Source organism: Pseudonaja textilis, chromosome 2, assembly GCF_049901715.1.
Source record: "Pseudonaja textilis isolate UNSWEBS1 chromosome 2, rPseTex1.2, whole genome shotgun sequence".
Lineage (NCBI taxonomy): Eukaryota > Metazoa > Chordata > Lepidosauria > Squamata > Elapidae > Pseudonaja > Pseudonaja textilis.
The window spans coordinates 100,988,939-101,001,057 of NC_141991.1; the positions used below are offsets into that span (position 1 = coordinate 100,988,939).

Sequence of the window (12,119 nt, forward strand, 5' to 3'; positions counted from 1 at the left end):
TTTCCTCCTGTTAAACTTAAACAGTACTAATAGATGCAAACTTAGTGACTAGAACTCCAAGTGGCTCTTTATATTTCCCCCCCCACCCCAAGCTAATTCCCATAATTGTTAGTTTTGGACCCACACTCAAAGATGCTACATCCCATGTCTTCCCACTTCCAATTTAGGATTTAGACTTGCAATTACAAAAAGATAGAGTAGGAGTAATGTATTGACAAAGATCAAAAAGATTAAACTGTTCAGAAACAGTTTGATTAAAGCTAATGGATAAAATAGAGAGCAGTACCCAAGATCCATCAATTGCCCAGCCATGCAATCTTAAAGAAGCAGCTTTTGGCCATGATGGTGAACAGAACTTCTGCTTTTTGTTCATAAAAGCACTTGGCAGGCAAAAGCTTGTATGGATGCTGTCAGCCTTTTTTCCCATGCAAGTTACAGTAGAGGGTTATTCATTTAAGTAAAGTTCTCTTAAAATTCATCCATACCAGTAGGTTCAAGAGGAGCGATTGGGACTGGTTACTTTTTCAGACTAAATGAAAGGTAGGAACCTTTTTAAAAAGTGACATTCTTTCCCAGTGTTTGGAAACCCATTTTCCCATAAGCATATTTTTCTGGTCCCTGCATTGCTCCCAGTAGTATCTGGCGATTATGACTCGGGGCTTCCCTTTTATAGTGCTATAATCCCAATCTGATTCTCTCCCCATAGTATTTATCTGGAAAAAAAAATCCAGCTCTGATTTAGAAGTTCTGTTGAGTTTTGTATAGTTGGAGACCCAGAAGAGCATTAAAAGATTAACATTGTTCTCTCTAGGGCGGAGACAGAAAGAAAATAGAAAGATAATCAATTTCTCTTTCTGAGGGGAAAATAGAGCCACTTTGGGGACTTCTAGTTGGCTAGGCCTCAAATATTTTGCTGCTTCACTATTTTTTTTTTTGCCAGAAGCCATGTGGAGATTTAAACATGGGTCTATCTGTCCTACCTTCCCACCTTCCTTGGGGAAGTGCAGAAAGGCCAGGGAAGGTGTGAAGTTGTACACTGTTACAATAAAATCACATTTCCCAAATTCCACTGTATTATTTTCGTTGTTCAGTTTGTTTTTGTTTGTTTTAAAGACAGTTAAAATCACACTGAAGGAAGGTGTAATGGCCTTCCTAAAAGTTTAGGAACCCTTGATCTATTCTGTATTGCAGCAGTAATAGGCAAAGGATACTGCCTACTTTCAGTGACTACTTTCCTGACAAATAGCAGTAATTACTTCCCTCGCATTAGGGTTCTGCCACAATACAGAATTCTTGAGGTGTCAGATAACCCAGAAATGGTATTGTGTAGGTGACTATAATTCTGAATACTGAAAAACAAATTGTCAAGCTGCAAGGCAACGAATCCTTTTATTCTAAGCCCTGCAATAAGGAGCACAACACAAATCAGAGTGGCAATTTAGTCCATGCGTCAATGCAGGAAAAAGTGAGATTGACTCCTCCCCCCCTCCCCTTTGCTGTGCCTACATGAATGTGAAGCACATACAATGCTTAATGAATGTGCATACGTCCTCCATATCTGTGGAGAATCTCAGCAGTTCAGGTCATGGTTATCTCAAAGGTGCTTTTTCAAAAGGCAACTGGACTTTCCACCCCCCCTTGTAGATGTTTTGCTTCTTATCCAAAAAGCTTCTTCAGTCTTCAAGGGAAAAAAAAAACACCCAAGTCCAGTTGCCTTTTGAAAAAAAAAAAAACAGTTTTGGGACACACATCCTCCATCTTAGCCTTTGCAGGACCCATTCTAGGTTGGAAGCTTACCTCATTCCCATGTGAGGTAGCCAACATGTGGGGCTTGCAGTGATCCAGAATGATGGTCGTTAGCATAGCATAAATGAGATTCAGATTAAAATTTAGCCCACTGCAAACATAAGATTGTGATGCACTTGTGTGCTTGTTAACCAAAATTTGGCTTTGGCATGTTATTGGAGCGATTATTAGCAAGAGCTTTCTTCAGAGTAAGTTAGTTCTCCAATTAATGTAGTCCTTGTTTTGGTCAAAGGATTTGTGTTTCGAAGTGATAATCCAGCATCCGTTTAATTTCTTCATTGCCTGCAAGAAGGTACAGTATGACGATCTCTCCTCCTTGCACCCCCTGTAGTCTGTGATACATGCATGATCCTTTCCGATGCATGAGTAGAGGCACAGGATGTTAACTGCGTTAGACTAACATCTCTACTAGGCACTAGATTCGCTTTTATGTGCTTGCCATATTAACATCACTGGCTGTTGCAGTACAGGTAGTCCTTGTTTACTGACTGCCTCATTTAGCGACCATTTAATTATGGTTTTGATGAAAATTTAACTTTGCAGCTAATCCTTTGTTATGATCTTAGCAGGTCTTTGAAGCAAAGGAAGGCTAAGATTGGAGGCATATCCAGAGTTTCACTTAGTGACCACTTCACTTAAAGATCGAGTTGCCAATCCCATTTGTGGTCGCTAAACGTGGACTGCCAGTAGAAGTACCAGGTTTGAATGTTACACAGTATTAATTATACCGTATATCAGCACTGGTTTGAGCAAGCTGGCTTCAGCCAGATTTCACTACACAAACTAATAAAAATAGACTAACAGCTTAAGACAAGGTTGATTGTAAAAAATGTTAACAAATGAGATTGAAATTTTCCAGAGCTGCTTGGTTGCAGTCCCTCTGTTGCACTCTAAAGTCCCTGTGAGCTATGAAAGAAGCAGTCAATAATTTGCAACTAGTGACTTTGCTTTCGATACTGTTATGTTAGCTAGACTGAGGAAGAAGGAAAGTTTAATTCCGAATAAGGATACAAAATGAGACAAACTCCAGGAATAGTGTTGAACTATGTTATGTGTGAGGGGCGTCGGGTGTGGTGGAGTAGTTCATGGTTGGGTCATCAGCATGGACAATGATTTCTGTCAATGTAGAAATGAATCATCCTTAACGTCTGCAGAACTCAAGTGAGTCAAAAGAAAACGCTACTTCCACTAGTAAGTCAGAATCACAATTGATTTTGTCAACTCAATCGGGCCAGTCCTCAAGTGGTAAACAACAGTGGAGTGGAAGTGCATTTGGATCAAGGAATGAGTGGCACATTTTAAGGCGTTCAACAACAGAGATAGGCAGAAGGGCTTACCTGTAACGATCATTCTCCATCAGGCTTTTGAGTAATGATCCCCCAGTCTTGGGACTACATGATTAACTGAACTCTGGCCAGCATTTTTTTTTTCAAGAACCAAGTCATAAAGGCAATTATATGTGGACATTCTCAAACATGCAGCCTTCCTTCATAGTTATCCTTTATCATTATCATATTAATGTGTACATGTCATTAAAGCATATGCATTCTCCCATGGGGAATGAAAAATCTGTGCATCATCTCTCGTGTGTATCTTAGTATAAAGGTAGGCTGCCGTCACATATGCCAGTAAGAAACATGTTATGTATCTCTGATGCTTGAAAGCTGACATATAGCTGATGTTAAGCAACAAAGCTCCCTAAACAGATATGAAGGACAAATGCCATATGGGCGAAGCTGAGACTTTGTCCCAATTGGAAACATTAGCTTGCATACTAGAATGCTTTCTAATCCTGGATGGTGTTCAGAATCCTTCTTCTAATCCTCTGGGTTTTTTTTTTTTGCCTCAAACACAGACAGCATGTATTCTTTGTCAGATCGGCTAAAACTCCATCTCGACTGGGCTGCTTTGAAGGAGGCTTTTAAGAAAAAAAAGTCATGATGTCTGGAACATAGGATTGATAGAAATGTCAAATGGCATCCTTGAAATTCCAATACCAAAGAATGATACTCAGCATGGACTACTTGTAATTTTTTAAAGATAATTGATTTTTTTTGCTTTAATAAAAGATGTGTTCTCTCTTTCAAGAATTAGTATCTTTGATACTTTCAATTCAAATAAACCCAGCCCTGAATATGTTTTGGCTCTGATATTGTTTGTAGAAGGTAGGGAGTGTCATTTCAGTCCTAATCATTTTTTTCTATCAATTTTAAACCTAGAGGATACACAGGAAAAGAAACCATCTTTCTCTAATCAGTATGCTATACAGAACTGTGAAAATCAATGTAACTTTATCCCAGTTAACACCTCATTTCTTATTTTCCCAGCTTGAAAAAATGTATCATATTAAAAGACTGCTACTACTGACAATTTTAGGATAGTGGTATCTTCTGGAACACAGAAAGTGCTAACTTGTTCCTGCTTACCTTGTTTGTATTTGGCGACAATCAAATATATAGATTCCTCAAGGATGAATCATTGCCACAAAGCACTATAAGCTCCACCATTGCCTCAATTTCAGGCATCTTATTTTGTTAGTAACCCAGAAATTCCACTTCCCATCTTGTATAAAAGGCCAGTGAAAGATGAATCACAATTCTTCCTCTGATCCCTATTAACGTATGAATCAAACTTCTGTTTGATACAAAATGTCAGCCAGTATTTACTCCTTTTAATGGAAGGCACCAGGAAATGATGAAAGTTCAGAAGGTAAAACAACAGCTCACACTTTCATGAAGAAATTGTGCTGGAACCCTGCCAGTCCCAGATACTCAGCTTGTAGCAGTTGTCCTTCAGATCCAAAACAGATGGAAGCACACAGCAACCTGTCAGAGTCATACTATCCATCTCACTGAACCACAGAGGCCTCTTTGAACTAAAGAATTCTAAGTGTTGGGTTTTGATTTCAGGTCTAAGATAGTCAGGAGAATTCCCCTGGAGTTGGAACAGCAGCCTATGATAGGATCTGGCAGTGAACCCGAATCTGGGCTGCTTACTATGTTTATGAAGGGAAAGGAATACAATTTCTCTATCAGCAGAATGAGTTTTAAATGTGTTCTCACAACTTCTACTAATTTGGATCCAAGGCTAGTTATTCCTGTCAGCTTGTGAGTCAGGCGAAATCTGTTAGAAATAACTAAGCCAAGGCCAAATTCTATGGTCTGAATGGTCTGCAACCCAACCTACAATAATAAAGTTATGCCTGAGTTCATGAGCAAATATAGCACACATCATGTGAGAGTTAAGAACTTGAATTAAAATATAAATGGGGAGGAGTGAAAGTTAAGGGGCAGTAGAATTCAGAAGGAATTTTTGATACGGTTGATGTCCAAATTTACATGGCAGCTGCAACCAGAGAGAGAATGATCTTAGAAGAGTGTAATAATACTTAAGAATGTTTGCTAGCGATTGTAGTGATTCACAACACTGAGAATGTCCACCCCCTACTCAATGCTTACAGAATCACTGGCAGAACTGAAAACATCTTGAATTTTACACATATATTACTTAAACAGTATTAACAATAATAGTGTTATTACTGTTGGTATGCAGATGTACAGCTTCACTTGCAATCTTCTCAGTTTTTATTCCTCTAGTTGTTCCTGACTCCCCAGGCACTCATAAGAAGAAAAAGGCCCATAAGAAGAAAAAGATGGGAGGCACTTTGAAAAGAGCCTGGGGCAATTGGTAAGACATGGCTGATTTAAGATTAAAAAAAAAAAAATCTGAAGTCCAGCATTCAAAGGAATAACACTGGTAAAAAATATGTTTTGAAACACTTATTTCAAAAGATTTACACTCCCTTCATTTCTGCATCTCTGTATAAGGGAGCAAATACATCTTATGAACAGATGCATTGGATTTCAAGAAATTTCTAGTTCTGTAACCATTATTTCCCCCAATGATTCTGTAACATATACTTGGGAATAGTTTATGCCCACAAAAGAAATTCTTCCTGGTACCATTCCAGTTACAAAACCAATTCCACCAATATTTTCCTTTTGTCCCTTTCCAATTAAATGAAAGTAACAGAATTTTTTTTAATCATCATCACCACCACAATCATCATCGTGCCCCATGCAATTGGCAAAATGGTATGAGAGGATGGGCGGGCAATATAGATACTATTATTATGGACTGCATCTGAATGCTGTAAAACACCATAGAGCCTCCTTCTTGGTCTCTTCCCCCTCACCAATGTTTTCAGAGTTCATGAGCGGATTTGGTAGACTGAATGCATGGCTGCATACTGCTCTCCTGCCAATTTCCACTAGTAATGGGATGACACCATTAGATACAATTTCATCATAATGTGTTGGGATTAAGACTAGCAACTGGAGCAGACAAGTGGCCTTCCATTTACCTAGCAGGGAGATTATTCTACTTGTGGCCAAATTCACTTATGCTTCTACACAGTAAAAGAAATGGATCAAGATCTGGTGTGGTTGACAATACAGGTATTCTTCAACCTACGACCACAATGGAGCCCAACATTTATGTTGCTAAGTGAGACATTTGTTAAGCGAGTTTTGCCTCATTTTACAAACTTTCTTGCCACAGTCCTTAAGTGAATCATTGCAACTGTTAAATTAGTAACACGGTCGTTAAGTGAGTCTGGCTTTCCCATTGACTTTGCTTGTTAGGAGGTCGCAAAAGATGACCACATGATCCCAGGACAATGCAACCATCATAAACATAGGAGTAAGTTGACAAGCATCTGAATTTTGATCACATGACCACGGGGATGCTGCCATAAGTGTGAAAGATGGTCATAAGTCACTTTTTTCAGTGATGCTGTAACTGTGAACGGTCACTAAAGGAACTGTTGTAAGCTGAGGACTAACTATACAGGTTTCACATCATTCTAATTCTCAGCCAGCAGCTCCTTTTCCAAAAACATACTAAAAGCTGGTAGAGATATTACTGGATACTTTAAAGAGCTGCTTAAACATCTGACATACTGAACGTTTGTTAGACTTGTAATACGAAGTTTAATATTGTAATGTCCTCAATAAATAAATAAACCAAAACAAGAGAAAAGAGAAAGCACAAACGTCATTAACTGTACTTTAATGACACTGTAAGTCAGTGGAGAAGTGAGGCCAGAAATAGAGAAAGCAGGAGATTGCTCCCAGAAAGGATCTGCTCTATGCCTTGACTGGCTCTATGGCTCCCCTTTCGAGCAGCAAGAACACCTGGTGACAGAACTGGGGGAAGTAATGAAAATTCTACCACTCCTTTTACCAAAAAGTGTGTACCTGGTTTGGTGCCTTTTCTAGTTTGGGCGATGAGGTACACAGTATCACAACTGGTAGCAAAGCAAGAGCATACGAACTTGCAAAAATGCTGCCAAAGAAGAGTCAGGAGACATTTACCATTCATCTGAGTGTGACTAGGTATGTACGTACATATGGGCTGGAAGAGTCATTATAAGCATTTAAATTTACATTGTACATTTGTACAACAGTTCAGGTGGAATGGCCCCGAATAAACCAAATATATATATATATATATATATTTATATTTATATATATTTATAGACTTTGTATGTACAAATATATATCCATCTTGACAGATATACCTCAACTCTTTGAAAAGGATAAAAGCTAATAACATCTGTCTTTGCATGCACAGCTGTGAATTCTGTTCTGCTCAGTTGGTATGGAGAGTTGCAATCTACCCCCTACAAATGTGTCCCGCTAGGGGAATTTCCCTCCTTTTCCCTTTCCCTTGTAGGGGAGAGGGGAATGAGCCCATGGTGCTGGTGAAGAAAAACTCCTCATGGCCAGATTCCACCTCCAAAACACACTACAAGGATATACTTTTATTGCTAATCAAATAACCATGGGTATGGAGAACATTACCCAAACAATCTCACCACTATGGTTTTCATTCTGACCAAAGCCACATGAAGCATTGCTCTGCTTTTCCACTATCCATAAGTTGCTCTTTGCCCAGAGGAAGTCAAGGAAGAAAGGAAGGAAGGAAGGGAGGGAGGGAGGGAGGGAGGGAGGGAAGGAAGGAAGGAAGGAAGGAAGGAAGGAAGGAAGGAAGGAAGGAAGGGAATGAAAAATAGGCCCAGGTACCAGCAAAAGTGTCATGGGGAAGGGATGAAGGGATGAGAAGAACACGAGTGCCAAAGATTCCAGAAAACCAAGCAAAAGGGGTTTCAGGTGAAAGAGAAGGATGTCCCTTGGTTGATCTGCAAGGACAAGCAGCTTGAACATGGAAACTCGGCTGCTGGGAAGAGGAGCAGCAGCAGGAGCAACAGCAGCAAGAAGAGATGGTGGCAACGGCCCTCCATGTCATTCACCCAGGGAGACAGTCTACCCCCTCTCATCTCTTTGATCTTTGTTGAAGGCCGGAATGAAATGAATCTCCAAATAGGTAATATTAAACTTTTTTTTTTTTTTAAGATAAGGGTCCAAAAGCTTATAAAGGAGATAAATAGGCACCACATCAAAAAGGCAAAATTTGGATAAGGCTAAACAAACAGGAGAGAGAACAAAAATAATTAAATGGAAATTGCACCAGCAATGCCCTTTGCCACAGAGACAGGCTTAGCACCAGGCCCAGAGGGCTGTCAGTCTTGCACAAGTGGCTGGCAAGTGAAACTCCGGAAGAGACATCCCTTGACAAGGTCTCTGGATATGCCTCCTTCAGCAGTGTTCATGGGGCACCGATATGTACAAGAAAGCACTCTAAATGAATAAGAGGGATCTTCATGTCATAGGGCGGTGCTTTCTGAATCCTCCTCTGAACTGATTTTTCCTGGTACCGGATGTCTCTGGACTTGACCCGAAGGATCCAAGTGAAGTGTGGCATCAACCTCTACATGGATGGAAGGGATATCAAGATGGGCCAGATCTGTAACCAGGCACAGACAGAAAGGGAGACCAATTACCAACCTGTCCCAAGCCTTTTTCTGCCCACCCCATGTATACTTTTAGTTAATCTGATAATGTAGAAGCTTTAACAGAACAGAGCAATGAGTACAGTTCTTAGAGCCTGCTAATGCCAGAGAAAGGGATGTCATAATATAATCTTTGTTTATACCTTTTTGCTTTTATTCTTTAGAGTTATGCCTTCCCTGGAAGCATTCCTTGCTAAGTGAATCTGTGGACACAACCTGGTAGTCAAATGATGGGCAAATAATATCCGGGTGATCACCTGTCTTAAAACCTCTTATGAAGCAAGGGCTTCTTATACAGCTGCTGTTTTGTTCATTTCAAAATGATCAAATGTTTCCTTTGCTCCTCATCACAGCTTGGCTTAAAACAGAAGCGCCTTGGCAAAGGAGCAAATACCACAATAATCCTTTTACTCAGAATTTGAAATCTCTGTTTTTCCCTCCCCCTTTCCTCAACAGTAAATATTCCAGTCATCAACTAAAGTGATGGGGACTTTGGTTCATAAGGAAAATGTGTACATTCACTATTAAGGAATTCCTGTACTTTACTATCAATACTTTACAAATAACAAATAATTCGGCAGGTTTTTTGAATTTGGGGGGGTTTGGGAAATGGCTTAATCCAAAATGCTAGAGGAAATTCTGAAAAGCAGAGAGGTTAATACTTCCTAAATTCTAGTTTACTGCTGAAAAGGTGAATAAGTGATTCGGTTCTCTACACTGCATGCTGCTCCCTGGTGGCCACTATAAACTTTGAAGAAGACAAAACTATCCGTTGACAAAAGCCCCTTTCTGGTGATGCCTTTCATATGTTATCAATGGGAAGCCTTTCTTTATCCATTCACACTTCCATGTGAGCTGAAACTTATGAAATCAGGCTCCAATTCACATGGAGGAATGCATCTCCTTCCTGATGCTATCTTCAGGTGAAGAAGTCAACCTGTGAAGGTCTCCCCTAAGTTGTAACAATATTGAAGAATTGTCAGTATGGTAGAGGAAGCCTTCTATACAACACATGAGACATGCAGAACAGCTCTTCAGCAATATCACAGAGTGACTTACAAAGGGGAAGAGTGGCTCACTTTCAAAGCATGGCCAGAAAAGCGTAACAAAGGACCACACATCCAGGAAGGAAGGAATATATACAAATTTCAACTCCAAACACCACCAGGTTCACAGCATACCCCACATGAGTTCTTTCTCGAATCATATTAATTGATTCATAAGAGAAATTCCAAGTGGGGTCAGAAGTGATTAGACACTGTTGGCAAACTCTCTTATGGAAGATTAGGAGAATACATGAGATGGGATAAATTTTACTTAATTACAAACAAACAACAGCACACAGGTTGTTCTGAACAAGTAACGTCCTCTGCAAATTGCAAGCTACTTCCAAAACTCGACAAGATGCTCACAGGACCACAAGATATCATGAAACATTCTGTTCATTCACACCTTCCAAACAACCAGCACTTTGAGGATATTTGGGATACCAAAGGGAAACCTCCCTGACATTTTCAGTTGGTCAATCCGTGTAGGAAAAACTGTTCAGAACCATCACATTCCTCAACTTTTTAAAAAAGGCTTTTCAGATTGTTTGAAAAGACCTCAAAACTCATTAAAGGGACTGGGAGATGTAGGCAAAGAAATGAGGGTCATCTAGTGCAAGCGGAAACGACCTCTTCTATCTAGGGCAGTGTTTCTCAACCTTGACAACTCTTAAAGCTGTATGGACTTTGACTCTCAGAATTGCCTAGCCAGTGTGAGATTTGAAGAAGGGAAAGAAAACATTTTCACAGTTGCCACGATTGTTTTGATACTTACAGTCCTCACTGCAAATTTCAAAAACAGTTGCCCAGTTTGGAACCACGGGGTGGAAACGCACAGCACCATGCTTGATGGCAAAATTTTCATTCTCAAAATTACTCTGAATGACCCATCCTGACTTAGTCTTGTGTTCTACACTACACTGTAGTAATTTTGCAACCAGTAATCCAAAGGCAAATGCACACCAAACAATGTCACAATGTATTTACGTTAAGTCCAGTTTTTCGTCTGCTCTGTCCCATAATTTCTTATGGCACAAGACGCAGATTGTGCTTTCTCCTTATTTAGTGAAAGTTACCTTATCCTATGCTATTTACATAATGGACTTCTTTTCATATCATTGTTGTATGATCATTGTAACCATCACTGAATGTAAGTGAGAAAGATGGGAACTTGCAAGAGTCTGTGAGTGGCATAGGAAACTTATAATTTAAGCAAACAAACCCCTCTCAGTGTACTTTACGCACGAACATATCCAAAGTTGAAGAAATAAGAAAGTTACTCCCAAATACTCATGGGAAACACACTTCTTAAAAAGAAATGATTCACAAAACTTTAGTGCCCGATGTGTAGAAGAGCATTCCCATTGCAATGACTGCTCTTCTTGGAAGGTGAGAGAAGATCCCATCGTCTATGTGAATTGGCTACACACCTTATCTGAACCTTCCTGTGCTCTTGAAGTGCCCCAGAGGTGGTTCTTTTGGCTTCATCCATAACAGTGAGTGTCACTAGTATTAGTTAAATGGTAATATCATGACATCCCTTTGGAAAGAACACATGGAATGGCAGAGGGAGAGAGTTAACATTGGTAAGAAAGGACCAGCAAGGTTAGGAGCAAGTGAATCCTGTGGCTTGGAAAGGAATTAATTGAATGAATTAACTGTCTGTGTTCCAAAAGTCTGCCGCATGTGAAGGCCAGTGATTTATAGAAGCACCCTCCAAGTTTACTAATAATAGTATTATCAGGAAGCTTGGAATGGGGGTTCAGGCTGGAGCAGCCATGCTGTTCCGGATCAGTGGGCCCCATGCAAGGCGAGTGAGATGGTGATAGGTGACTCTGAGACAAGGCATAGTCGCAGGGCAGGGCAGGGGCAGTAGGTGGTAGTAGCAGAAGGGCAAAGGTTCAGGGAAGATGGTGGGACTCCAGCTTACCCCAAGCAGTCCCCTCACACCTATCCAATATTGCACCACGTGTTTCAAACAGCTGCAAGGACACAATAATAGGATTGGGAAATAGGAACAGAAGAGAAACAGCAGCAACAAGACAAAAGTAAAACACAACGGAAAGTCTAAACAACAATACACCTCTCTACCCATCCCTGAATAGGAAGCTGGTGAGCCCTGATCTCTTCTCATCCTCCTTTCATTGGATGAAATAGTGATCTGTCTGAAGACTGGCCCTGTAGTCCTTAGCAGGTGGCATGATGGGAACTGCTGCCATCTCTCATTGCTACTTAATATTCATACCATTCCAGTTTCTAATATTCATATCATTAGAAGGATTAGCTCAAGGCTTCAGCATACTATGAAGCAGCTAGTTCCCCCCCAAATATAATAAAAAGAGATTAAAAAAAAC

General features: G+C 40.1%; 2 protein-coding genes across 5 annotated transcripts in view; one reads left to right on the plus strand and one right to left on the minus strand.

Annotated features, from left to right (window-relative positions):
- The window catches only part of LOC113433565 (testis-expressed protein 47-like), a 46,356-nt gene that overhangs the window by 23,307 nt on the left and 10,930 nt on the right, over positions 1-12,119 (plus strand). The window contains exons 7-8 of one of the 4 annotated variants that reach the window (XM_087924728.1): positions 2,039-2,098; positions 3,662-3,944. The exons of 1 other annotated variant lie outside the window; for it this stretch is intronic. In XM_087924728.1, the coding sequence (XP_087780854.1) occupies positions 2,039-2,076 (38 nt within the window). In that variant the 3' untranslated portion in view covers positions 2,077-2,098; positions 3,662-3,944. Of the gene's footprint in view, positions 1-2,038; positions 2,099-3,661; positions 3,945-12,119 lie in introns of those variants that run through there. 2 more of the 4 variants (XM_026696184.2, XM_087924729.1) reach the window with 2 other exon arrangements.
- The window catches only part of ARHGAP44 (Rho GTPase activating protein 44), a 100,787-nt gene continuing 95,525 nt past the window's right edge, over positions 6,858-12,119 (minus strand). The window contains exon 22 of the mRNA XM_026696077.2: positions 6,858-8,673. Coding sequence (XP_026551862.2) covers positions 8,534-8,673 — 140 coding nt within the window. The 3' untranslated portion in view covers positions 6,858-8,533. The remainder of the gene's footprint in view (positions 8,674-12,119) is intronic.